The sequence below is a fragment of the Lemur catta genome, chromosome 3 (genome assembly GCF_020740605.2).
Source record: "Lemur catta isolate mLemCat1 chromosome 3, mLemCat1.pri, whole genome shotgun sequence".
In the NCBI taxonomy this organism is placed as follows: Eukaryota; Metazoa; Chordata; class Mammalia; order Primates; family Lemuridae; genus Lemur; species Lemur catta.
Window position 1 is genome coordinate 10,240,214 of NC_059130.1, and position 26,798 is coordinate 10,267,011.

The 26,798-nt window shown below is 39.8% G+C and overlaps 1 protein-coding gene across 1 annotated transcript in view; it reads left to right on the forward strand.

The window, feature by feature from the left end:
- The window catches only part of FAM102B (family with sequence similarity 102 member B), a 77,037-nt gene extending 50,982 nt beyond the window's left edge, over positions 1 to 26,055 (forward strand). Inside the window, exons 5-11 of the mRNA XM_045546673.1 lie at positions 736 to 782; positions 7,690 to 7,793; positions 12,081 to 12,176; positions 12,309 to 12,498; positions 12,598 to 12,725; positions 13,491 to 13,560; positions 21,848 to 26,055. Of these exons, the coding sequence (XP_045402629.1) occupies positions 736 to 782; positions 7,690 to 7,793; positions 12,081 to 12,176; positions 12,309 to 12,498; positions 12,598 to 12,725; positions 13,491 to 13,560; positions 21,848 to 21,890 (678 nt within the window). The 3' untranslated portion in view covers positions 21,891 to 26,055. The remainder of the gene's footprint in view (positions 1 to 735; positions 783 to 7,689; positions 7,794 to 12,080; positions 12,177 to 12,308; positions 12,499 to 12,597; positions 12,726 to 13,490; positions 13,561 to 21,847) is intronic.
- The last annotated feature ends 743 nt before the right edge of the window (positions 26,056 to 26,798 follow it).

A 26,798-nucleotide genomic window follows, 5' to 3' on the forward strand; every position in this document is an offset into this window, starting at 1 on the left:
TCTCAGCTCTGCCCTTCACTAGCTGTCTGATTTTGAAAATATCCCTTATTCTCCCTGGGCTTAAAATGAAAGTGTTGCTCTCACATGGGAGTATTAAAGATTAAATGAAATAATACATGCGAAACATTTAGCTTATGCCTGGCACATAGTGAATTCTCAAATCATGATTGTTAATGTTGTATTATTACTATTGTCATTATTATTCCCGTAAGAACATGAAAAGGTCCTATGACTGATTGTTAAAAGGTAGTCAGCAACTAGAGAATAGCAGCGTCTCAGAAAGTATTACAAAAACTTTAAATCCTGATCTAAAGCTGGAACAAAGGCCAGAAGTTTTTTACTCTTAGAAGCTGCTAGCAGGCATCCCTTGAACATGGCAAGTTAGAGGGTAACATTATCAGACACTTAAACACCACAGGAATCTGAGAGTAAAGACAGACAAACTAAATTAGCGCAGCCACACACCCAAGGATTATTACTAGTGAATTATTATGACTTTTTGTTTTCCTCATTTTCACTCTGATTTTTGCAATTACAAGGTTTTGAATGATAAAAATTATTTTTATATGAAGTGGGAATTTAATATTGGATATAACCTGATCTAACAATAATTTAATACTTTCTAAATAGAAGATACTGGACTAGGTGCTGTGGAAGAAGTGTGGGTTAGCAGAACATGGCCTTTGCTCTTAAGAAATCTTTTATAATCATGATATTTCTTATTCTTATGTTTAGGTTTTGATCAGTATGCAACTGATGTCTGGTGACCCATGTTTTAAAACGTAAGTTGATGCCCAGTAAATGGATTATCTATCTGAAAGTACAGTGGAGATTTATTTGTTTAAATGTTTACATTAATATTGTGTAGTGCTTACAGACAGATACCAATGAAGGGATAGTTCCTTTCCTGGGAGACTGACCTGACCCATATAAGTTACTATTACCTATTATGAAATGAGTGCTCCACACGCTAAATTATTTAAGCCATAGGTCTTTTGTCATCTTGTGATTTGGTGTAAAATTATACAAACTAAAATTTTTAATATGGCTTCTGTGAACATATTCATTTCTTCAATAAACACCTATTAAATGCCTTACCGTGTGCTAGGCCCTATTCTAGATACTAGAGAAACAGCAGTGAACAAAATAGATTAAGTCCCTGCCATCTTGGACCTCATATTCTACGAGGAAAACAAACAATAAACTAGCAAGGGCGTTAATATAAAGATGGTGATAAGTGCTTTGGAGAAAAATAAAGCAGGGTAGCAGGGCCATGGTGGAGAGAAATGTTGCTATTTTATATATGGTAGTCAGGGAAGGCCTCCCTAGTAAAGATGATATTTGAGTAAAAACCTGAAGGAGGTGGGAAGCAAGCCATGCAGACATCTGGGGAAAGAGCATGTGAGGTAGAGGGAACAAGGACAAAGGCCTTGAGGGAGGAGTGTTCTTGGCCTGTTCCCGTAACTGCCGGGAAACCAGTATGTCTGGAGCAGAGTGGAGAGGAGGGTACTGGAGATGGGGTCAGATGATAAGAAGTCTTGCAGGCCATTATAATAAGGACTGCCACTTACACTTTAAGTGGGATAAACAGACAATGAGGTTTGGAGCAGAGCTGTAAAAGTATATGACTTATGGCTGCTAGGTAGGGAATAGACGATTTGTGGGAGCAATGAAGGGGACAAGGACAGAAATAGGTAGATGAGGCTGTTTCAGTAATCCAGTCAAGGGGCCTGAGTAACTGGAAGAATGACGTGTTCATTTCCTGAGATGAGCGACTACATGAGGAACAAGTCGGGAGCCTGAGTGTGAGACGTGTTAAATTTAAGGGCCCTATTAATATCCAGCTGGCCACGTCAAGGAGGCAGGTGGATGCATCAACTGCAGAGCTCAGTGGGGAGATGCAGGCAGGAGACGTTGGAAATCATGACATCATCAGCACACAGATCCCAATCAAAGCCTTGAGACTTGATTAAATGACTGGAAGGAATAAGCATAAACAGAAAGCAAGGACCACAGACTGAGGTTGGGGCACTCCAGTGTGTTAGAGGTTGGGGAGATGGGGACAGACCAGTAAAGTAACAACCAGTGAGACTGGAGGGAGGACACAAAGGAGACTGCTGTCCTGAAAACCAAGTGAAGAAAGTGTTTCAAAAGAAGGAGAATAATCACCTCTGTCATGTGCTGCTGGAGTAGGTCTCGGAAGATGAGGACTGCGAATTCACTTTGGACTTTGCAGTATAGAGACTGTTGGTGACTTTGACGGGCACTTTGATAGAATGCTCTTAGATTAAACCTTTTTTGGAGTGGGTTAAAGAGCGTTTTGGAGGAGAAAAATTAGAGACAGTGAGTATAAACAATTCTTAGGTGGAGTTTTACTGTGAAAACAGAACAGAAATATGGGGTCATAAGTAAAGCGAGGATGTGGGGTAGGGCAGGTTTTGTTTAATTTTAAGAGGAGAGATAGTACAGCATATTTGTATACTGACCGGACTAGCTCAATAAAGAGGGAGAAACTGATGATTGAGAAAAGAAAAGGGACTATTGCTAGAACAGCATCCTTGGATTGTCACAAGGGATGAAGACAGACACACAGCAATCAGTGCCGATGTATGAAAAGTGGAAGCATTTAGAAGTTTCTTTCTATTAATAATTGCTCCAGATTTCTTAATGAAATAGGAAACGTGATCATTGAAGAGCAAGGATGGGGAAGATAGAGGTAGGAGTTTGAAGAAAGAGGAAAAGGTATGTAAAAGTCTCCTCAGAGAGTGTTAGGGAGGACTGAATGGGGAAATGCAGGATTGCCTGTCAGCAGCTTTGAAGACAATAATTAAAAATGAAAGTTGATTGTATATTATTTAAATATCTGAAAAAAATACTTTGAGAAAAGTGAAGAAAACATTAGCCAGGTGTAGTGGTGCGCTCCTATAGTCCCAGCTACACAGGAGGCTGAGGCAGGAGGATCCCTTGAGCCCAGGAGTTTGGGGTTACAGTGAGCTGTGATCAGCCATTGCACTCTAGTGAGGGTGACAGGGCAAGATCCTGTCTCAAAAAAAAAAAAAAAGAGAGAGAAAAGATTACTTCCCTATATATCAATGTCATGTTTTTAATAGTTCTTGCTGTAACTTAGAAAGCAATGTCCATATAGTTTTCTGTTTACATAGTATTTTGTAGAAAGATATATTTTAATACAAATCAACTCTTTATTAAAACTATACATTTTGCCCTCACTTAGCCTTCCTGTGCTGCTTTCTCACAAACCATAATTTCATGGCTCCTTTATTTGCTGCTCTCTTGGGACTAAACAATTTTTGCTATCCTATTTTTGGTCTTTCAGGTAACAATTTGTTTTTCTAGTGGAATCAGTTTAGCGTAAAATAAGAAAAGGAGCGGCAAAACTTAGTGGAAGAAAATAAATTCATCATTCCTTCTCGTGAACTTTTTATGGACACTCCCTTACTGGCCCTTTCTCTGCCCTTTTACTTATGAAACTCACATATTGAAGACCTTGAAATAGGTCATCTAATGTTTTTATATTATCTTCACAAATGTGATTCTGACAATCTAGAATTTATGGTTATAGAGAAAGACTTGTAATTCCTAAGAATAAACAGACCTTACCTAATTCCAAATATATAAAAGTATTTTTCAGAAGAATCAAACCCTCAGTAGTTTTTCTTTTCTCTTCAAATATCTGAAATTGTTCAAATGTCTGTGAAAAAAAGGGGGAACTCTAACACACCCATGCACTGGCACAGACTATGTATTGAATAGAAAAACACTGGAAGTACTGAAATGTAAAAAGTAAATTATTTTTAACAGGAATAAAAAAAAAAGAAAAAAAAAGTAAATTATTTTTATCAGGTTATATTTAAATATATCTCAAATGTGTAAAATCACATTATTTTAGAGCTGAAAAGAATGTTAGAAGTTGTCTAGTCCAGTGATTTTTTTTTTCAGGATATTTAGCCACAAAATCCTTTGCTCAAATATATTATGAGTCCTAGTATATAAAATTTTTCTATTGAATACTCTCCCCTGGCTACTTTCAGAAGTTGCTAAGGGAGTTTCATGGAGCTAGTTTAAAAAGAAAGTATTGGTATAATCCAAGTTCTTATTTTCCAGATGAGGAAACTAAGGCACAGAGCAACTGAGTGACTTGACTGAGTATCTCTGTGTAGAACAAAGATATAAATAAGTGCTGGAGGGCTTCATTTGACTATTCTCTCTGCTTTTGTCTGTCTTTGAATTTTCATGATATAAATTAAATTTACTAAAAACTAGTACATTTAAACTAGACAAACAGGAGTACAGCAGATCTTTAGCATTCTCAGATTTAAATTCTAGTTTTAATATTTTATGAGCAAAAGACATTGACATAGATTGTATGATTTTTCTAAAACACAACTTTTACGTAGTAAGGCCAGTATTTATGAAGAAGACAGCTGGTAAGTCAACCTGGAACCACCTACCAGCAACTCCGTTTTGCAGTTCTACAGCTCATCCAATAGCCACCAACTCTTGTAAAAGAATCAGACTGACTCTGAAAAGTGCTGATGAAGAAAAAGAATATTTTGAGAGAAAAATTGTTTACCATACTGGCATTTGATAATCTGGTAGTAAAGCAGATCTAAGGAGGATGTAACTCTCTTGAAGAATAAGGTTCTAAACCATTCAGGTTCTAGAAGGAAAGAAATTACCATTTGTCAAAATACTTTCATAAATGTTACTGTCTCCCAACTTAATTCTTGAAACAACAACTCTAAGTATTATCCGTATTTTTGAGTGAGGACACTGAGACTCAGAGGTCAAGGATCTAATTTTTCCAGGGTCTCAGGACTCATTCAGTACATGTGTGTTGATTGCCTGCCACATACCAACAGGTACCAAGATAAATAAGACCAGCCCCTGCCGAGGAGAGATTCGCTGTTTATGTGTGGAGACAGGCACACAACATCGGATGTTATCGAGACATAGAGGACAGGATCCCTAGCCACTGTTCCTTGAAAGTCAAGGAAATCTTCACTGAGAGGGTGATGCTGAACTAAGTTTTAAAGGATGAATAGGACTTTTCTAAGCACAGAAGGGCTGGTAGGGATATTCCAGGATAAGACAACAGTTTGCACAAGTTTATGGGATTGTGATATGGCATGGAATGTCGTATTGTCATTTTAGGAGGCCATTTTTCACATATTCCTAACATTCCTATAAAATTAAAGTAATCCTATCTCACTCTATAATTGAGCTATTTTAAGCAATTTCTCCTAAGGAATATAAAAACATTTTCAGAACAAAGGGGGTGATAGAACAAAACCTGGCACATGACAAGCACTCAGTGATGATTATTCAACAAGACTGAGTTGTCTGGGGAGACGAGAGCTGCCCAGGCCCAGCTAAGATTTTAGATTCTAAGTTTCCTGTATTATCAATCCGCATACCAGTTAATTTTCTTCATAATGCTTAGATGTCCCAGTATTGGAGCAGCTAGCACAGATGGCTGACGTTATCAAGGCTTGGGGTTCTTCAGGTTTTTTGAGACAGCAGAGGAGAAGGTGCCATATGGAGGGAATTGCTTAGAGTGTGTGGCTGTGGAGCCGAAGCGGGACTGACGGGAGGAAAGAGGGAAGAGGCCAGAGCGTGGCCTTCTCCAGGGTTGAAAAGCAGGTCTTAGAGGTAAAGGGATGGAGACACTGTAATTAGGCCACCTGTGAAAGGAAAAACAAAGGAATTGGCATTAGAAGGACTTGCAGGCATGAGTCAGCCTTCAGTAAGTGACGATTATAACCATAGACTCCATTCTCATGTGTTTCTTTTTGCATACTAGTTTTTCCTATGAAATATTAAATGCAAGTTGGTTTTTTTAACCAAGCTATTTTATATCATTTAAGAATATAGTTGGTAATTAAATAGGCAGGTCTAGGCCAGACTGCAAAGGTCCCTGTATGCCATTGTAAGGAGTTTAAGCTTTATCCTGAAGGAGCTATTGAAAAGTTTTAAGCTAGAGAGCAACGTGTTAGAGGCACTTCAGAAAGACCACAGTGACAGCATGGAGTAGAGGTCAGCAGACCAGCGACGAGACTTGCAGTCAGCCAGAAGAAAGGTACAAAGGCCAAAACTCAAGTAGTTAGTGGAGATGCAGAAGAGATGATGAATCGGAAAAATATTGTGAGAGAATCTTTGGGATTTGGAAACTGATTAGACACCGGGAAATGTGAGTAGGAAGGAGGCAGAGGTGATATCCAGGATTCCAGTCTTGGTGACGTCGTGGATTGCGATGGCATTCCCAGAGAATACAAGAAGAAAACAGGTTTTGGGAAAGATGAATTTAGGGGCCTGTATATTGAGTTTGTTGTACTTGCAGGACAAATACTTGAAAATGTCCCAATGGGATATGTAAGTCTAGAATTTAGGAAATCCAGGGCTGGAAATAGTCTATAAATTCAGATTTATATATTTATAAATAGATTTAGGCCGGGCGCCTGTAATCCTAGCCCTCTGGGAGGCCAAGGCGGGTGGATCGCTCGAGGTCAGGAGTTCCAGACCAGCCTGAGCGAGACCCCGTCTCTACTAAAAATAGAAATAAAAATTATCTGGACAACTAAAAAAATATATATATAGAAAAAATTAGCCGGGCATGGTGGCGCATGCCTGTAGTCCCAGCTACTCAGGAGGCTGAGGCAGGAGGATCGCTCGAGCCCAGGAGTTTGAGGTTGCTGTGAGCTAGGCTGACACCATGACACTCACTCTAGCCCAGGCAACAGAATGAGACTCTGTCTCAAAAAATAAAATAAAATAAAATAAAAATAAATAGATTTAATGGTGATCTTAAACATATGTATCCCCAAGAACCCAAATAGCCTGAGGATTCCATTGAGATAATATGGTAAGAATTTAAGAATTGCTATATAGCAGGTAAGTGTCATGATCCCTTCAGCCACCTTCCTATTTTATCTCAGGTCACCAAGGCATAGTTTCTAGGAAGATGTGGATTTCCTCTGGGTCAACCTCAAAAAGCTAGGGATGTTTTATAATAAAACTCCCTATGATAAAAAGAAAAAAATTGCCCCTTCTTGCTTCACAGCTTCCACTTGGAATAGGTCGGGAGCTTTGAATTGGCCAGTCAAAATAGATCCATTACCTCCCAGAGCATTCAGTCCAAAAGTCAAGTCTAAATAACTAGGACTCTCTACAGACTCTCCCTGGGCAGGTGAGCTGTTTACAGAGAAGAAGGTAGAAGATAAAACTATGGATACTATTTAAGAAGTTAGTGGGGCCAGCAAGAGACTTTAGGCTCTGCAGCAGGAGGCATGAGGTATTCTCCCAACCTCGGGTGCAAAGGTGCTTCCTTCCCCAACTCGGAGATGCCCCCTGCCTCGTCTGAGTAGCGTTGACAGGTACAGTACCCCTCCGTTAATCAGTGCGGGGTCTTCTCTTTTCAGGACTCCATGGAGGCAGTGTCCTTTCTGGTCTCACTTTTTTTGTTGTGTAAAAAACCTTCCCCTCATGAATTTTATTCGACTTTTGAAAAGATGCTTATACATTATTTGTTGATTTTTATTACTTTCACCCTCAAAGGGATAACATTAGTAAGCAGCTTGTGTTAAGGCTAAGCTTACCAATCACTAACAGTATTTCAAACTTTCAGGCTCACCCATAAGTCAAGTTCTGATCCTTAGAAATGTTTATTTACAGGCCTCCCTCTACATCAATGTCTATACCAATTGCTGGTGAATCTGAATCTCTGCAAGAAGATAGAAAAGGTGGAGAGACGCTCAAAGTGCATCTTGGAATAGCAGGTATGGATGTGTAGCCTAGTGTTTTTTTAATTTGTCAGAAATAGTACCACTTAATGTCATAAAAGATTCCAAAAGCCCTTCCAAATTTAAAATTTTATGTGTATATGACTTGAATGGGGCCAGGAAGTATCAGCAGAATTTTTATTGTACAGTCCTTGGTTAATTCAGTGCTTTATTTTGTCTAAAGTATTGTGCTGTTACAGATGAAAAGCTAGATGTTGCAATGGCTCACGCCCCTACTTTCTGCACCTACTCCCCATAGATGGAACAGGACGCTACAAGATTTTTCCCACTGGACATATCCAGCAACCGCTGCCAGTCAGCTCCCGGGGGGTTGCTTCTCTTCCATGAATCACTTTCCCTCTGCCAGTGGTTCCTAAACTGAAGTGTGCATCAGCGCCACCTAGAGGGCGTGTTAAAACATAGATGGCTGGCACCTGCAGCCAGAGATCTTGATTCAGTAGGTCTGCGTTGGGGCCTGACATTTTGCATTGCTGATGCATTCCCAGGTGATGCTAATGGTCCCCAACCACACCTTGAGCTCCACTTTGGGCAGACTTCCTTCAACAATCAGAATCTGCTCTAGGAGTTAAAGTAGGGTAGGGAAAATGTCAAGTCAGGTGGAGAAAAAGGACTTGGGAGTCTTCCTTCTATCTCCCATGTTATGTGAACAGGATATATTTTTTGAATGGAAAGAAAGGTAAAGTTATATAATTCACACTTTCACCACCTTTTCAAATATGCAAATATATGGTTTCTTATAGATAATGATTACTATGAAATTTCCTGATTTAGGATCAGTGAATCCTTTGGGTACTTTTAACCATTCCATTAGCTCCTTCCCTTCATCATTTAAATAATCTGAATTCTTTCTCATATTAAAAAAATAAATAAAAAGCAAAAACTCATTAGCCCTAAATCCTTCTCTGTCTGCTGCTCTCCTGTAGGCTTTAGCAGGCTGGCCCTTGCTCTCTCTCTCTTTCTCCCTCCCCCCGACCTCTCTCCCTATGTATAGATACATCTCTGTGTGTGGGTGTGTATGTGTGTGTGTGTGTGTGTGTGTGTGTATGGAAAGAGAGAGCATCAGGAGATGATATATATACCATACACTTTTTATAGCCAAACTTCTAGAAAGAATATACTGCCCATTTATTCTTAAACACATTTGCAATCTGGCTTCTATCTTCTACCCTCTCTTGATGATATCTCCAGTTACATGATTGTCAAATCCTGTGGGCCTTTTTCCTCTTCTCATCTAACTTGGCCACTTACTCTTTCTTGAAGCTTTCTCTTCCTTGGCTCCCACCTCTCTGACCTTTCCTTTTCTAGCTTCTCAGAGGCTTCTTCATCTGCTTCTACCTTCCTCTTAAATATTGATGTTCCACAAGGTTTGGTCCCCTGCACTTACTTTCCTGAGCAATGTCATCTGTACCCTTGGATTTAACTATCACAGAAATGTAAATGTGATCCTGTAAATATAAACTAAATAATTTCAATTCACAAATTTATGTTGCCTCTGGACCTCCCTCCTGAACTCCAGGTATATATATCCAAATGTTTTTGGAAAAGGTCCACTTCATAGCAAATGTTATACTGCAATCCATCTGTTTATCTTTCTCCCAAGCCATATTCTATGTTCGTCACGATCGGGGCTTATTTGTTTTTGTGTCCCCAGCATAATGCCAGGGACAGAGTAGAAATTCGATGACTGTTGAATAGGCATGCACAGGTGTCTGAAATTCCACATAGCCCCATTCTTCCTAACTGTTCCTTTCTTATTTTCTGTCTCAGTTATCCTGACACAACTTCTGCCTGATAATTGAGTCCTGTTATTTGTGCCTTGCTAACCATCTCTCACTCTCAGCTGGATTATTATGAAAACCTTCACTCTTTTACCCCATTCATCCTATTGCCAGAGTGATGTTCCCAAAATGTAGATCTGGTCGTGTCACACCCTTGCTGGAAGCCACTGAGTTGTTTCCTCCTTTAAACTCATAGAAGGCCCTGCATCAGCAGGCACCTGCCCATCTCTCCAGCCTCTTTTCCCCCCATGTCATCCACACCTGCGGTCCCCAACCCCCAGTACAGGTCCGCGGCCTTGTTAAGAACCGGGCCACACAGCAGGAGGTGAGAGGCCTGCGAGTAAGTGAAGCTTCGTCTGTATTTACAGCCACTCCCATGGCATTAGATTCTCACAGGAGCGTGAATCCTACTGTAAACTGCACATTTGAGGGATCCAGGTTGTGCACTCCTTCTGAGAATCTAATGCCTGATGATCTGAGGTGGAGCTGAGGCGGTGATGCTAGCGCTGGGGAGCTGCTGCAAATACAGATTATCATTAGCAGAGAGGTTTGACTGCACAATAAATGTAATGCACTTGAATCATCCTGAAGCCAGCCCCCACTCCGATCCATGGAAAAATTGTCTTCCATGAAACCGGTCCCTGGTGCCAAAAAGTTTGGGGACCTTTTGGCCAATCTACACCACTACCCTACATGCTAACCTGTCTGCTTCTCTGCAAACAAGGTGTGCTCTTCCCTGTGCCTCTCCACGGTCATCTGGCTGAAGAGTTCCTATACCTTGTTAAGTCCTGGCGTTAGCCGCTTCTATGAAGTCTTTCCCTCCATTACCAGGTTGTGTTAGATGCACTGTTCTTTGGAGCTCTTAATAGCTTCTCTTTGGTGCTTGTATTTTATTTTGTTTTATTTTATTTTACTTTTTGCATTCTTTTAATTCTCTCACTCCAGGGCTTTATGGTGCTTGTATTTTAATACTTGCCACATTGCATTAAAACTTTTGCTTCTACCGCTAAACTCTGAGTATGTATTTTGTCTTATTCGTTTTGTATCTCCTACACCTCATACAGTATTGAGCACCTGACTTGGCAAAAGTTTAATAAATATTTATGTTTGAATAAATTCTGAAAACAAGAAGATAAGTAGATGCCTTAAGATCTGAGCCAAACCCAGGAATAAAGGGTTAGCTCTTGATATGAACCAACTCTTTGAGTTCAGACTTTGTTGGAGCTAACTTTGGGTTTAGAACCACTGTAGAGATGCTCAAGATACTTACAGTCTGTCCAGAAATGAGAAATCTTTGCAGAGGGCCAGGTGGCTACAGTAGCTTACTTGTCTGGCAGCATTTTTTGGTCCAACTACATTCAATATCATTTATAGCACTGCTGCTATAATAACTGTATTACTCAATTGCTTTCCTTCTGCTTCTAAGTTAAAAACAGTTCTAGTTTCCAAATATTTCACCCTAAGGAAAATGGCCACTGTTCTGCATTCTGTGGAAGAAGCCAGGCTCTGGAAATATATAGTTGGCACCTGGAATATACACATGATCAGGGACCTCCTAGAAACAGCCTTGACATTGCTTTTTGTACATGTACTTTGATAACCGAATACTATAATCAATTTCTTAAGAACTTTTATTTTCAGTGCTGCATTCCATGCTGTGTTGATTTAAGCCACAGACATTGCCCAAATTACAGCCTAGCATTGGCAACACTAACATTAAAGCAATAACATGCTGTTTAGATTGCTGCTGTGGTGGGTTTTTGAGGAAGCAATATTTCCTCAGAAATCACACTAAAACCTAGCAATTTTGTGAGAATTTATAAGAATACACCTGACTCATTTTTATTAGAGAAATACTGAATACAAAAAGTGTAATAATTGTAAGACAGAGTGCTTTTTTTTTTTTTTTTGAGACAGAGTCTCACTCTGTTGCCCAGGCTAGAGTGCCGTGGCATCAGCCTAGCTCACAGCAACCTCAAACTCCTGGGCTCAAGCAATCCTCCTGCCTCAGCCTCCTGAGTAGCTAGGACTACAGGCATGCACCACCATGCCCAGCTAATTTTATATATATATATATATATTTTTTTTTTTAGTTGTCCAGATAATTTCTTTCTATTTTTAGTAGAGATGGGGGTCTCACCCTTGCTCACGCTGGTCTCAAACTCCTGACCTCGAGCAATCCTCCCACCTCAGCCTCCCAGAGTGCTAGGATTACAGGCGTGAGCCACCGTGCCCAGCCAACAGAGTGCTTTTAAATGTTGTGAAAAACATTATAATTCTTCAGTGAACTAAGATATATAAGTACTTTGTATTTCTTGCAAAAACAGCTGTTTCCATTGTATTGATTTAAGGGAGTCTCTGTCACTTTGTAACGTATTTTTCTTGATAATGAACTTAGGGAGTTTAGAAAATCTGCAGATTATAATGCAGATTGACCATTAAGTTGTTGGCAGTAATAGTAACGTCATGTTATAACATACTGCAGATCTTTCAGCAAAGAGTGCATCTGTTCCAGATGAACTTGGTGCCTGTGGACATTCCAGAACATCAAGCTATGCAAGCCAGCAGTCAAAAGTATCAGGTAGACGCTAACAGTGAAGTTGTATTTCTTATTGTTCTGAAGGGACTTGAACCTGCTGTGGTGTGGGAGAAGGCTGTTAGATTGCAGTGTGTTTGATATTTGTGCTATATCCAAAGTGATTTTCTCTGACAGGGTATAGCACATGTCACTCCAGGTCATCTAGTTTCTCTGAGCTCTGCCACAGGAGAAATACCTCAGTAGGAAGTACATCAACAGGAGTTGAAAGTATTCTAGAGCCATGTGATGAAATTGAGCAAAAAATAGCTGAACCAAATCTTGATACAGCTGAGAAAGAAGAGACAGCTTCAGAAAAACTCAACAGGTTTGCTTTTAGTTTAAAAGATAAATTTAAATTTTTTAAAAACCTTTGTTTTCATGAATTAATAAAAAGGAGGGAAACACATGTTAATTCTTTTCAAAGATGTCCAGTGAAACAAGATTCTGTAGAATCTCAGCTGAAGCGAGTTGATGACACCAGAGTGGATGCAGATGATATTGTGGAGAAGATATTACAAAGTCAAGACTTCAGCCTAGATTCCAGTGCAGAAGGTGTGTAGACCCCTGTTAAGTACAGATTTCTATATTCCAGGTCTGTGACCCAGGTCAGCAGAACATCATGGCGCTATGGCATACTTGTAAAATAAATTTCATGCCCATAAAACTCTCAAGATAGCTTTGTAGCTCATTTATTTCTAAGAATGAATATTGAATTTGGAAAAACAACAAACTTTAGTTAAAAGAGTTCAATTTTAAAGAAGGCTTTTATTGTATTTTTAACCATACATCCATGTCTCCCATGTTCATATACCTTACAATAGATATCAATGCCTGCTCCGTCCTAAGTACTTCAAGCCACCGTTATAATTTGGAGGGTTGGGGGGTAGTGGTCTTGAAACAATAGTAAATAACAGAATTCCTCATTCTTTGCTTAGTAGTTTGAAACTGAAAATTTATATGCCACCAGTTTGAAAGGTGTAATTACTCGTGTTGGTGTGAACAGCACTTAACAATGGCCTTGGGCTCATTATGTAACTGGTTGTAAAGAGAAATAATTAAACCTTAGTTGTGGAAATTTGTAGGAAGAGCTGTCTTCATTACTCATTTAAAAGAAAAAGAGCTTAAGGAAAGTTGATGAGAAATAACTCTTACGGTATCTTATAAATTGCCTATTTTAAAACATATATGTACCTTTGATTTTTTAAGTTTTTTATTTCTTTAATAAAATGAAATGTAAAATATGAATTATTACAATATATTATTTGACAGTAGTCTAAGAATTGTACATGTAACAAACATTTTAAATGTGTATTGCAGAAGAAGGACTGAGGTTATTTGTAGGTCCCGGGGGAAGTACAACCTTTGGCAGTCATCATCTTCCAAATAGGTACGTAGTATGAATGGTATCTTATTAAAATACAGACTGACTGTTTAAAAAAAAAAACTCATGAGTAGAGGATAAGGTCACAAAGCTTTTATTAGACTGAGGTTAGAAAACACAAATATTAGTAGTTACATGAGAAGAAAATTACAGTTATTAGTATAGCTCTCCGTTTTTCTTATTCTGGGTATGTTTGACATCATATTTTGTAGATTAGTTAATTTCCTTAGTTGTATTTTTAGAATATATTAGTAAAGCATTGTCCGAGTTACAATATGAAAAGAACATTTAGAAGAGTTTTTAGTCTGGTATTTTAGAAAGAGCAAAGTAAAAGTACATTTTCAGGCAGTCGTCTTATCTGTCACAGGCAGTTATGCAGCCACTCAGCAACATAAGCTGATGTTAGCCTTTCTCGTACTTTCCTTTTCTCTGCCCCACTAGAATCTAACATAAACCCTAGGAAAAGTTCTGAAAACTAAACATCATTTTGGTAGTTCTTCAGATTCAGATGAACAGAAGTCACCTGCCAAACCTACCACTGACTCTCAGAACTGCAGCAAACAGTAGTGAGCGCAGATACCAAGGGCAGCTTAGGAATTCTCCTCTCCCTCACTTCCCCGCAGCCTGGGCCCTGCCCTTCTGTGCACCTCCAGTACTATTTCCATGGAATATTTATGTGGCGTCTGTGCGCAACTACAGTAAGCCCCTTGGAGCCAAAACAGTTATTTTATTCTCTCGTGCTCAAAACCTGAAAGAATTTTTAATTCATTTCTTCTACCAATACTCATTTTAATGAGTCCTTCCTCTGTCCGGCACACTGCAGGGCCCAAGGAAACAAAAATGGAGTCTAACTGCAAACACGCACACCAACAACTAACTACAGTCAGATAGGGAGGTAAGAGGGGGACATATGAAGATGCTCTGAGAGAGTAATTCGAAAAGGGGCTTCTAGAGGATGTGATACAATTTAGACTTCTTCATTGACTTGTCCACTCATTAAATTCAGTAACTACTTATTGGGCCAGCTCGTGGGACAGGATGGAAGGAGGAAAGACCCAGGTCTTATCCTTAGCCAAGTTGGTCCACTGCCTCTTTTTGTAAAGAAAGTTCCGCAGAAACACAGCCATGCCTGTGTGCACATGTGTTGTCTGTGGCTGCCTTGCCACTGCAGTAGCAGAGCTGGGTACGGCGGCAGAGACCGAATGGCCCACAAAGCCCAAAATATTTACTGCCTGACCCTTTCTTGCAGGTGAGGTAGACAAATGAAAAATTGTAATATTATTAATATGATAAGTATTATAATACAGGGAACTCTTGAGAGGACAGAGATGGGACCTCAGATGGAGAAAGCTTTCTTCAAGAGTCAACACTTGAGGAGTCTTTGAGAGAGTAAAAGATAAGTGGGGGGCTTATTAGGCAAATATAGGGATGACAAATATTCCTGGTAATAGGAGCAAATATTAATAGAATGAATCTAAAGGTATAACTATATATAATTATATAATAAACATATAAGTATAGGTAACATTGAGCATTTATTATTCATGTGCCAGGCACAACCACATATATATATATATATATTTATTTATTTATTATTTAATTCTTACAGTGTCTCTTTCAATGCTCACAACATACCATAATTAGTTTTTCAAAGATGGAAACAAAGATAAAAAGAAGTAATTTGCCCGAGGTCTTAAAACTAGTAAGTGGTAAAACCAAGATTCAAACTCAGTCTCTTGGAGTCCAACTCCCATAATACTTAACCACTGTGCCTTACTGGTTTATGAATAATGTAACGTACTTTGAGAATTGCCAATAAACAAGTTCTTCTGAGGAGAGAGGCACATGGAAGGGAGTTTGGGGACAAGCAGTTGGCAAGTGTCTTGGAGCCAGGTTCTGAAGGGCCTCACTTGCCATACCGAAGAGTTTATCCTTTCACATGTGTGCCGTGGGGAACCGTAGGTCATTCTTGCAGGGAAGTGACCTCTCAGATTGGCAGTTCAGAAAAGTGACTAGCCAAAATTTGAAGGGTAGAGCACAGCAGGAAGAGACTAGTAGCAGGGAACCAGGTATAGAAAAGCCACATTGGACGGAGGCACAGAGAGCAGGCCGGCTCGTCCCGGAGGGTGTGGACCACCGTCCCTGAGGGTGTGGACCACCGTCCCCGAGGGTGTGGACCACCGCAGGCGCCCTGTTCCAGTGGCCCGAGGGCTGGTGGGGCCGTGGTGTCCTTTCCTTCTTGGTCAGTCGCAGTGGGAGGTGACCCTGGGCCCGCCCACCTCGGAAGGCTTCCAAGGGAGCTGTCAAGGGCTTGTAAGCCGGAAAGCCCTCCCAGGTGACAGGATTTTAGGGTCCGGGGACCCCCGTCGGGGGAAGTGGTCGGGTGGTGCAGGGAGACCCCAGTCTCGGAGGCAAGTCGCCTGGGTGCGGTGTGATTGTGCCTCGTGTGCTTCCTCGGCTGCAGTTTTCCCATCTGTGGTTCCATTGCGATCTTTCGGGTCCTTTCAGCTTAGCATTTCAGGTCGGAGGGGCTGGAGTGCAAAAAGTTCAGACTTGGGGACTGAATCCCCCAATTTGTGCCCGTGACTGGAAAACTCTATGGCAGGCGGACGTTCTCCTTTCAGGGCGTCAGATCCCTTCTCTGTAAAATAATGATGTCTTTTTACCAGCAATGTTGACATGAGATGAAGCTTATGAGTGTTAAACGGTTTTTGAAAATTAAGCAGCAAGCGGTTCCCACCAAATGGGCTTCATTCTGGTTTCCCCTGCCTGGGTCGCACTCTGTCTTCACCGGCAGCCTCCCCACCCGGGTGTAACTCGGTCATCGCTTTCCCAGCGTGGCCTCGTCTGTCTCCGTTGTCTAGAGTTTCCTCTCACTTGTCAGTCACCTGGCCCTGCTGATTTGTCTTGTAGTGTTCACCACCACTTTGCTGTTCTGTCAGATGTTCAGGGTCCCACTGGAATTAGCTTTAGGAGAGCAAGGACTTTGGTTCCCTTAGCATCCTAAGTGCCTGGAACAACACCCAGCATACAGTGGGCCACATGCTGATTAATACCTACACAACGCCTGGGCCAGCATCTTCCTGTCTGCTTCTGCCTTACCTGCTGCTGCTGTAAAGGATGTGCTGTGTCATGGTTACGTGATGGATCCCACACTCGTTGCCCCCAGGCATGTGCTGGTCTACTAGGGTGTAGGGCCCCTTCAGGCTTTCCCGTGGATTCAAGGAGCAGGGTGTTAAAACAAATAAGAAGGCCATTAGGCTGGGTGCAGTGGCTCACGCCTATAATCCTAGCACTCTGGGAGGCCGAGGTGGGAGGATCGCTTGAGGTCAGGAGTTCAAGACCAGCCTGAGCAAGAGTAAGATCCCGTCTCTACTAAAAATAGAAAGAAATTATATGGACAACTAAAAAAATATATAGAAAAAATTAGCCAGGCATGGTGGTGCATGCCTGTAGTCCCAGCTACTCGGGAGGCTGAGGCAGGAGGATCACTTGAGCCCAGGAGTTTGAGGTTGCTGTGAGCTAGGCTGACGCCACCGCCCTCTAGCCTGGGTGACAGAGTGAGACTCTGTGTCAAAAAAAAAAAAAATGGCCATTAGCCTCAGGTTATGTCTATAACTGCAGCTCCTAGGCAAGCAAACCAACACTTAATTCAATTTAAAAAGTAAAATGAAACTTAGCTTAACCAATCAGAAACCACCAACTAACCTCTAAGTGGGGAGAGGCCTTTCCACTGGATCATACCCAAATAAGGCAAACGCCTGGCTGCAGCTAATCAAGGGATTTCTTTGCTTTGCTTCCGGTATGAAAGCTCGCTGCTCATGTTGCAGAGTAGAGCTCTCTGAACCTCTTCCAGTTCTGAGTGGTGCCTGATTCATGAATTGCTTTTTGCTCAAATAAACTGCTGAATTAAAAAAAAAGAAAGAAAGAAAAGCCACATTTATGAGGACAGTGATATGAATGGTGGAGAGAACATATGTTTCTGAGTTAAAGAGACTTGGATTCACTTCCTAGCCAGGCCACTTGTGGGGCCTGGGTAAATCGCCTAACTTTAATGGAATTTTAGTAACCTCTACTGAAAAGTGGGGATAACCATGCCTATCTCATGGGGTAGTTTAAAAGGGTAAATGACATAATGTACTCAGTAATCCCTAGCTATTATGAATTTATGTAGAGGAACAGCAAAAGATATATTTCTAACCAAAAGGAATTTTTTTTTTTTTTTGAGACAGAGTCTCACTCTGTTGTCCAGGCTAGAGTGCCGTGGCGTCAGCCTAGCTCACAGCAACGTCAAACTCCTGGGCTCAAGCAATCCTCCTGCCTCAGCCTCCTGAGTAGCTGGGACTACAGGCATGCGCCACCATGCCTGGCTAATTTTTCCATATATATTTTTAGCTGTCCACATAATTTCTTTCTATTTTTAGTAGAGATGGGGTCTCCCTCTTGCTCAGGCTGGTCTAGAACTCCTGAGCTCAAACAATCCGCCTGCCTTGGCCTCCCAGAGTGCTAGGATTACAGGCGGGAGCCACCTTGCCGGCCCAAAAGGAATTTAAATAGTTAAGTGGTCAAAAGCATGGGCTGTCTCATCAGACTGCCTGGAGTCAAGTGCTAGCTCTTCCATTATTTACTGATGTTATTAACCCTTCTAAGTCTCAATTTCCTCATCTGTAAAATGAGAGTGATAAATAAGTTACCTAACTCATAGGGTGTTTGTGAAGATTAAATTAGAGGACTTACGTTAAGTATTTAACACAGTGCCTGACACATGGAAAGCTCTCAATATATGCTATCAGTGTTGTTGTTATTCAGATGAAAGAAAGATAATTTCTAGTTGAGAGATAATCTAGAACCTGGGACATAAAGGCATTTATGTAAGAAAATAATTCTAGTTCCCACCCGCTTCCCAAATCACTATAAGAATAATGACTCAGTACATGGAAGCCGAAAGTGATTGTTAGGGGCTGCAGTAGATGATCAATGTTGCATGCCACAAAAGGCCAAGGAATGTCACAGATAATGTGTCAGGGAAAAAGAGAATGGGCCATGGAGTCAGACAGACATGAGTTTCCTTTCTGGATTCACCGTAATAACCAGCTTAGCTTTGATCTTGGCAAATCATCTCTCTGACTTGCTACCAAAAAGAGAACTTCATCACTGGGGTTAACAACGCAGCTGTGGAGTTGGGCTGCTTGGGGTTCAGTACCAAGCTCCTCCACTCATAGCTTTGTGTGTTTGGAAAGTTACATCACTTCTCTCTGCCTCAGTTTCCTCACTATAAAATAGTGATGATAATGGAAACTATCTCATAAAAAAGTTATGAGGTTTAAGGCCGGGCGTGGTAGTTCACACCTGTAATCTTAGCACTCTGGGTGGCTGAGCCAGGAGGATTGCTTGAGGTCAAGAGTTCAAGATCAGCCTGAGCAAGAGCAAGATCCAGTTTCTACCAAAAATAGAAAAAAATTAGCCAGGCGCGGTCGTGCACACCTCTAGTCCCAGCTACATGGGAGGCTGAGGCAGGAGGATCGCTTGAACCCAGGAGTTTGAGGTTGCATAGAGCTACGATGATGCCTCTGCACTCTAGCCAGGGCGACAGAGCAAGAATCTGTTCAAAAAAAAAAAAGGAGAAAAAATAGAAGAGTTCTAAGGTTTAAATTAAATGAGATATGTATGCGCTTAGAACAGTATCTGGCATGCAATAAGCACTCAAGTACTTTATATACACTAATTAAAGTTCTGTCTTGCGGAGTTATTGTGGACATAAGTCTATTTTAAGTGCCCAGCACACTGCGTGTACACATACGCTCTCAATAGCTAGCAGGTATTTATCAGAGGAGCTAATGTGATAGCATTAGATCTCTTCTGTGAGATAAACTATGGTGGCACAAGATGAAACCAGAATCATTTACTTAGGGACAGAAGAGGCACAAGAATTATAGTTCAGAAAGAGAACTCATGAGAATGAAGAAAACAAAGCAACAAGCCATAGAGACTTGGCAAGGAATATCTGCAGTAATCTGTCTTAAGTCTAGTGGTTACGGCCTGGCCAGCCCGGGGTTTCTCATAATACAAGGTCCTGCATACACCTGCTTGCTCTCCCTTGGGGAAATTTAATTTTTTCTGACAAGAAGTCTGGTTTCAGTTCTATTTTTATTTCTCTGTGTGTAATTTGTCTGTTATCTCTGGCTGTTTTTAAGATTTTCTCTTCATCACTGGTTTTTAGCAGTTTGGTTATGATGTGCCTCTGTGTGTTTTCCTTTGGGTTTATTCTGTTTGGGGTTCCGTGAGCTTCTTGGAACTATGGATTTACAGTTTTCATCAAATTTGGGGATTCTCCAGCCATTATTTTCCCCCACCCCTCCTTCTGGTGTTCTGACCTACAAATTCTAGTCCCCAGCCCCCCTCTCTGAGCTTTGACCTCTGACTCTTCCACTCAGAAACCACCAGGCTGTGTTTGGGCTCTCGCTGTGCCGCAGGCTGGAGGATCCCGAGGGAACCTGCTTCGGGCAGCAGGCTGGGGCTTTCTTCATTTATTTCCCTGTTCTTGTGACCGCAGGCCTGCACTGCCTGTTGTCCAGTGTGTACAAACTGTCGTTTCATGTATTCTATCCAGTTTTCTAATTATTTAAAGCAGGAAGGAAATTCCGGTTCCTGTTACTCCATTATAGTCAGAAGCAGATCATGTTTAAGAGGGCATCTAAAACCCATTGTGCCATGGCGTTCACCAAGGTTTCTTCCAGTTCTGATTATCTGTAGCTGTGAATGGGTGTTCACCAGCGTTTTGTTGAGGATGTTCCCATTTCTTCTGTAGAAGGACAGGAGTCTCTGAGCAATCAACTGAAAAGTTCAGCTCAGTCCATGGTGGATTAGTAACCACTACCTTACTTCCACCTTTTAGAATTTCCTCTTAAAATGCCATTAAGGGAAGAGACTAGTCATAGTGGTTGCTGCTGGGCTTACTATAGTAGAGTAAACCCTGACATCTTGATGTCAAATAAGGAAATGGGTACCTGGTATAACTTTTAAGCAATAATATTCCCCCCTCCATGCAATACTTCAGCTCTCGTTCTGATCGCTCAACAGGCTTCAAGGAAAGGGTAGAACGATCTTCACCCAAAAATATAAAGCTAGCTGCCCTCAAGAAGACACTGTATATTTTTATAGGCTACTTTAGAAAACCTTTGTCCTGCCAGACCAAGAGATAATAGAAGGACATGTGTGTTCATTCCATTATAACATAGGGCCAGGGTACTAAATGCATCAGCAATAACAAACCCTTCTGTTGATGAGGCCTTTACTTAACTTAAATAGCCTATCTCAGAGTTACTTTATTCACAGAGCTCGCAAAATTTTAGTCTTCTAGTGTTCTCCATATTTCATTAATAGAGATCATTTGATACCTGGCATATTAGAGTAAAGGCTAAGTTGCTATAACAAAGAGACCCAAAAATACAGTGGCCAGGCGGAAGAGACATTTTTGCCCCAAAAGGTGATTCACTAACCCAGGTACCCTCCATTTTCTTATTTCACCATCCTCCTGACCTGCATGTCAGAGGTGGATTGCTGCCAGTACAGGGCAAGCCATTTCCCTCAAGCCAGTGAGGCAGAAGTTGGCACACCTCTTCTGTTCATGTTCCATAGGGGAAAACTTAGTTATATGGCCACACCTATCTACAAGGGAGTTTAGGAAGTGTGGGCTCTAGCCCAGCAGCCTGTACGCAGCTAAAACTGTGAGGAAGGGGAGAATAGATTTGGGGGGACAACCAACTGTCTGCCACACCCAGCTAGTGAAGAAATAAACCCTTCTTCAGGATCATTTTCCCTTTAAATCTACATTATACAGGTATAATCTACAACACTGACCGTATATAAAGATGTGCATATTGACTAAAAGAATTTTCGTACTTTCTAGAAAGGTACATTAAGGCACCATACTGCTGTGACAACTGAAGACCATCATCATTAGGATATATATACATGCATATATAAACATACAAGCATATATAAACATGCTTGAAGAGTATGTCTTGCTGCAGTTTGTTGATAGTTCAAGAATTGGGAAATGTTACTAGATTATTATGGGAATAAGTGTGAGAGGTTCATAGACCAATCCAATGTATTCATTATGAACATTTACTATTTCAAGTCTTTTCTATCTGTGATACCTTAAACCTTGTGGAAATCAAATCTAAGAGAAAAATGCCTAATGCATCAGTGGGGGGCAAGGTTACTTAGAACAATTTCAAACACTACTGCTCAAAATTTTGACGTTTTTTTTTTCCCCCTGCTGTTTTAGGGTGGGATCTGGAGCTTATGAACAAGTTGTGATCAAACGCTAGAAGTCAAGCTGGTGAACTGAAGTTGCCCTGTGGATTGAAGATGTGGGTAATTGACGTATCAAGGCATTTTATTCAAGCACTTTAATAGAAAATGAACCTATTTAAAAAATGCAGATTTCCTCTCTGAAAGTGCCCGCCACCATCCTTTCCCACCCGCCAAAAGAGAACGTCTGAATGGTAGTTTCAAGGCGCTGTGCCGGTGTGTGCCTTGGAAGTACCTGGCTTCAAGAGTCACCGCACATATAATGAGAAGCCTTTTTCTTTCAAAACACTCCAGTGGGGTAAACAGCATTATACACATCGGATCATAATTTTAGTATTGAAGTGTAAAGTCTGTGATAAAGGTGCTCAACAGATTTGGGCTATATGGGGTTTTTTGTAAATTTTATGTTTGAGAGACAATAAGGGAATATAATTTAAATCCTATAAATTCTGTCAAGATAATTAAAATTCCTGTTAAAGAAATCTTCCATATTATACTACCTACAGTATTGTACCAAGTTTATTAACTCTCTTTGATGTAGTAACTGATACAAAGTGTGGGTGTTCATGCTTTGGGAAAATGTTAGACTATGATTTAAACATGTAAAATGCTTAATAACAACTCTAAATGTATCAGTCATAAATCAAATGATAAGTGCGTTTAAGTCTGAGATAGATGAATGGATGTGATGCCATTATACAATATATCAATATATATTGTTACTTGTTAATATTAGATGAGCTGCAGAGCCCCCATTAGCAGTACATAAAGGATTCAAAATAAGTTTAATATTCAATATGTTAGGCTACCATAAGGCACCCTAACAGAAGAGCTGTTTTAACTCACTGAATATTAGATCTGCTGGTTTCAGGAGTCAAAAAGTTTAGAACAAGAGGAAAATTGTGATATGATCAGAGACAGAGAAGCATTTTCTATGTAAATTCAGACTTATCTGAAACTAAAAATTATTCCGGAGAGGGAGTGAGTAGCAGACAGGACAGCTGCTCCACACACCACCACTGACGCAGACGGCTGTTTTCTAGTTTAGCACCCCCTGATCAGATACTGTGCTCTCGTCTTTATCAGAAGGTAGTTGTTTTGAGGCAAAAATAGAATATAACATACATCAAATATAGCTTTTAAAATAAGAATATCTGGTCTGGATCCAGTTTAACAGCACAGCAGATAAACCTTAAGAGTTTTTCTGGTCTTACATGACAGTTTCCATGTGGAAAGATCTAAACTTTCTAGGAATCACTCAGTCAATGAAGAAAAATGTAGATTCTATAGAACCAGCAACTCCCCAATTCTTCCTTTCAAAAGCATCTCCAAAAAAGATAATATGTCAGGCGACTTCTAGGGTCTCTCTCTCTATCTCTCCCGGGACCCGAGAACCTCGCCCGGGCCCCCCTCTCTTGGGACCCGTTACCCTCCCCCAGGAGCACCCCAATAAAGCCTCTTTACTTATCCCTTTCAAAAAAAAAAAGATAATATGTCAGAATAGAATTGCTTTGGTCTAGGAATTTTCACGTTGGCAAAATAGGGAAGAAATTATATTATTTTAATATCCAAATTTAGAGGTTTAGAAAAATTTGAATAGTTAATGTTAAAACATTTGTTTATTTTTAAAGATATTTCAAGGATTCTACGTTAATCCTATTTTAACAGATAAATTCTGAAAATTTTAAAAAGATGACACTATTTTATAATATTTTGAATATTGAGAGAGTTTTCTGAGTTAGTTATACTTTTTATTTTTTTAAGATTTATTTTTAAGAAAAAAGCATTGATCTGAACATTTTGGTCTAACCAAGGAAAAAGTTATCTTAAGTGGTAAAGATTTGCTGTCTGTCTTCACATGAACTGATCCGTTCATTATATATTATGGGAAAAAAATCAAAGAAAGGTTTTTATAGAGATACGAAGATACTGTTTAGAGAGATATTTATTATGACTTTTTTAAAATGTATTTTTCTATTTTCAAAATATTATTTCTAGGCTATATTTTTTATTGTCACTTCTGCAAATGATTTGCAATTTTGGAAATGATTAAACTAGATTGTAAGTGGGGTTCAGTGAGGACATTCATCAGACATATAAGAGGTGCTGTAATCAGAGCAGGGCCCTCCCTGTCTTACTCATCCTTAGCTGCCCTTAGCCCAAACCTTTATATAAGACTGTTTCTTGATATTTAAAATGGTACAGAATTTTTTTTTTAAATGTGGAGAGATTTTGAAATGCATAAAAATCATGCCTTTATAATTTTACCAGCCACCAGATGCATCTTGATTTATGTACTAGTAAATATAGCAAATGTTTTAATAAATAGAAACATTGATTAGAAAGAAAAAAGAACTCATAGCTATATCCTCTGTAGTCAGTGAAAGTCTGGGTTCATTTTATTCTATTTTGTGTTCCATTGGCACACTTTGCATTCGAATTTCAGTACAGTCCTTTCAAAATATTTGTTAAGGGTTGTGTAAGTGTCTGCCTTACTTTCTAATTCTTAGAGCATATATTGTTAATATCTTAACCACATAACTATTGAAAAAATCTACTTATTGAATAAAATCCACTTTCGATTCTGAGTTTAGAAAATTGGATTTGAAAAAATTAGATTCTTAAGAAATTGATTTTTAAACATTAAAGTAAAATTTCAGATCATCCAGTTTTAGCGAATTTGAAGATGTATGTAACACTTTTCCTAATTCTACCCTAGAGAAAAAGACTCATGGTATTTTAAAACTCTGTATTTGTAATGAGATAAGGAATAGTCTTAAATACTTTATTTGGGGGAATGCACAGGCCAGTCAGGAGACCACTGCCTGTGGGCTGAGCTGGTGACTGAGACCAGACAGGATGTGAAGGGGCCTGAGGGCAGGAGAAGGCCAGAAGGCCTGGGCCATCAGTTCACACTTTAATGCTTGACTCCTCTTCATGGTGTTTGGAAAGCTTCTGTGTACAAATAACTAATGTGGATTAGCACTTGTGATCTGAGCAAGTCTTGACCAAGAATCCTAAACTCCAACATCCCATTCCAGCATAGTAATATCTAGACTAGATTAATAATCCAGCATAAAATCCAGACTAGATTCTTTTGTATATGCTTTTTTGTACAAAACTATAAGCCACAGAGGTTGACCACTTAGCCCGTTTGCTTGCTAGAAGAGGAAAACAAAAATCTTCAACTAGCCTCCAGTCAAAACATATTCAAATTCAGGCAGCAATGAGTTTTAATAAATTAAAACATCCAGAAGTGATTTTAGACTTTTAGTTTTCCATGCTAACTGGACCACTTTGCAAGCTCAAGCTGACAGTATTATTAAGTAACTTCACTGAAGTACGTACTCTGAAGTATTAGGCTTCCAGAATATATAACAATGCTCTGAGCGACAGACTGGGCTCATGTGATGGGGTTGCATTTTATTTTCTTAACAGGTCTTTAACTTCGTCAGCTCATTTGGATGGTACGTCATGTGAATATAATCAAGTACTGTAGTTGAAATTGTGTTATACCACTACTTATATGTTGGCTTAGGTACTATGCATAATGTTAATAGCTGAAATCTTAAAGAATACGAAGTCTAAAATATAAAGGATGAAGTATACTTATATTAAGCCTGTTTTAACACTGCTCGGGAAATAAAAGGCCTTATTCCCTTATATATGCGATTTTCATAATGTATACATAGTATATTCTAAGTGTTCATTTGGGTGGGCTGTGTACTCCCCGTACAACAAAGGTGACAAATTTTTTTAGTTTACACAATGTATTCTGCATTTTTCAAATGTTTCTGTATATTACAAAATTCTCACATTCATATTCATTGACCAAATCTCATGCACGGGAAGACATTTAGAGTACATTCAATCTGACCGTCTTTGAAAATATACTTTATTTTGGGGATCACTTTTCTCTCACGTGTATGATTTTTTAGAAGTTGGTACAGTGTGTGGGTGACCATACAAATGTTTATGAAAAATGTTATTGAAGTGATTCCATCAGTATTTTGTTTTAATACTTGGAGAATGACCTTCATATTTATATATTACATTTCTTTGTTTCAACTAGACAGTGATAAATCCAGGAAATGTTTCCTTTTTTTAACAATAATTTTTATTTGTAAAGTGTTTGTAATAATGTAAAGGTGAATCTTATATATGTTCAATAAAAACCATATCTTAAAAATTTAGATGTTCTTTATATTGTAAAACATGAGTTAAGACTCTGTCAGAAAATTGTGCCAAGGTAAGAGAACAAGTGGAAAGACCAATATAACATTTCTCTGAGGGTTTCCTTTTCTTTATTACCAGGTAGTATAAGCCTGAACAAGGGCAGACATCTCTTTGAACCCTTAGGCAGCCCACGCACGGGCTTTGGAGTGAGACATACCTGAGTCTGAAAACAAACTCCCCTCTGAACCTGTTTTCTACTCTAGGATGGAGATACCACCACCACCACTATTGGGTTGGGATGAAGAACATATGTGCTCATGTTAAGAGACTGCCACTTCATAGGTACTCAGGGTTTTATTAAGCCAAAATGTGTCTCTGTGTACCGTCTACATGCTTATGTTCATTCCAGTGTTGGACACAGATGGTTATTAAATGTGCCACTTTTAAGGGTTTGATTGTCATTTAACAAAGGATAGTGTCACCCATACCCTTGTACAGACTGTTCTTTCCTTTTACTACAATGTCCCCAGGGGGGAAAAACAATGCCTGTGCATAAAAGGAATAAATGGGAATAGGAGGCCAATGCTGAGCACTTGGTGAAAAGCTTAACAAACTTTGGGTAATGGTGATGAGCCCAAATAAGACCACTTTTTAGCCAGAAAAATTTTGACTAATTCAGGAGAATTTCACAAAAATACCTCTTTCCAATGCCCAGACAATAGTTCACTGGCATAACATCTGGTATCTGA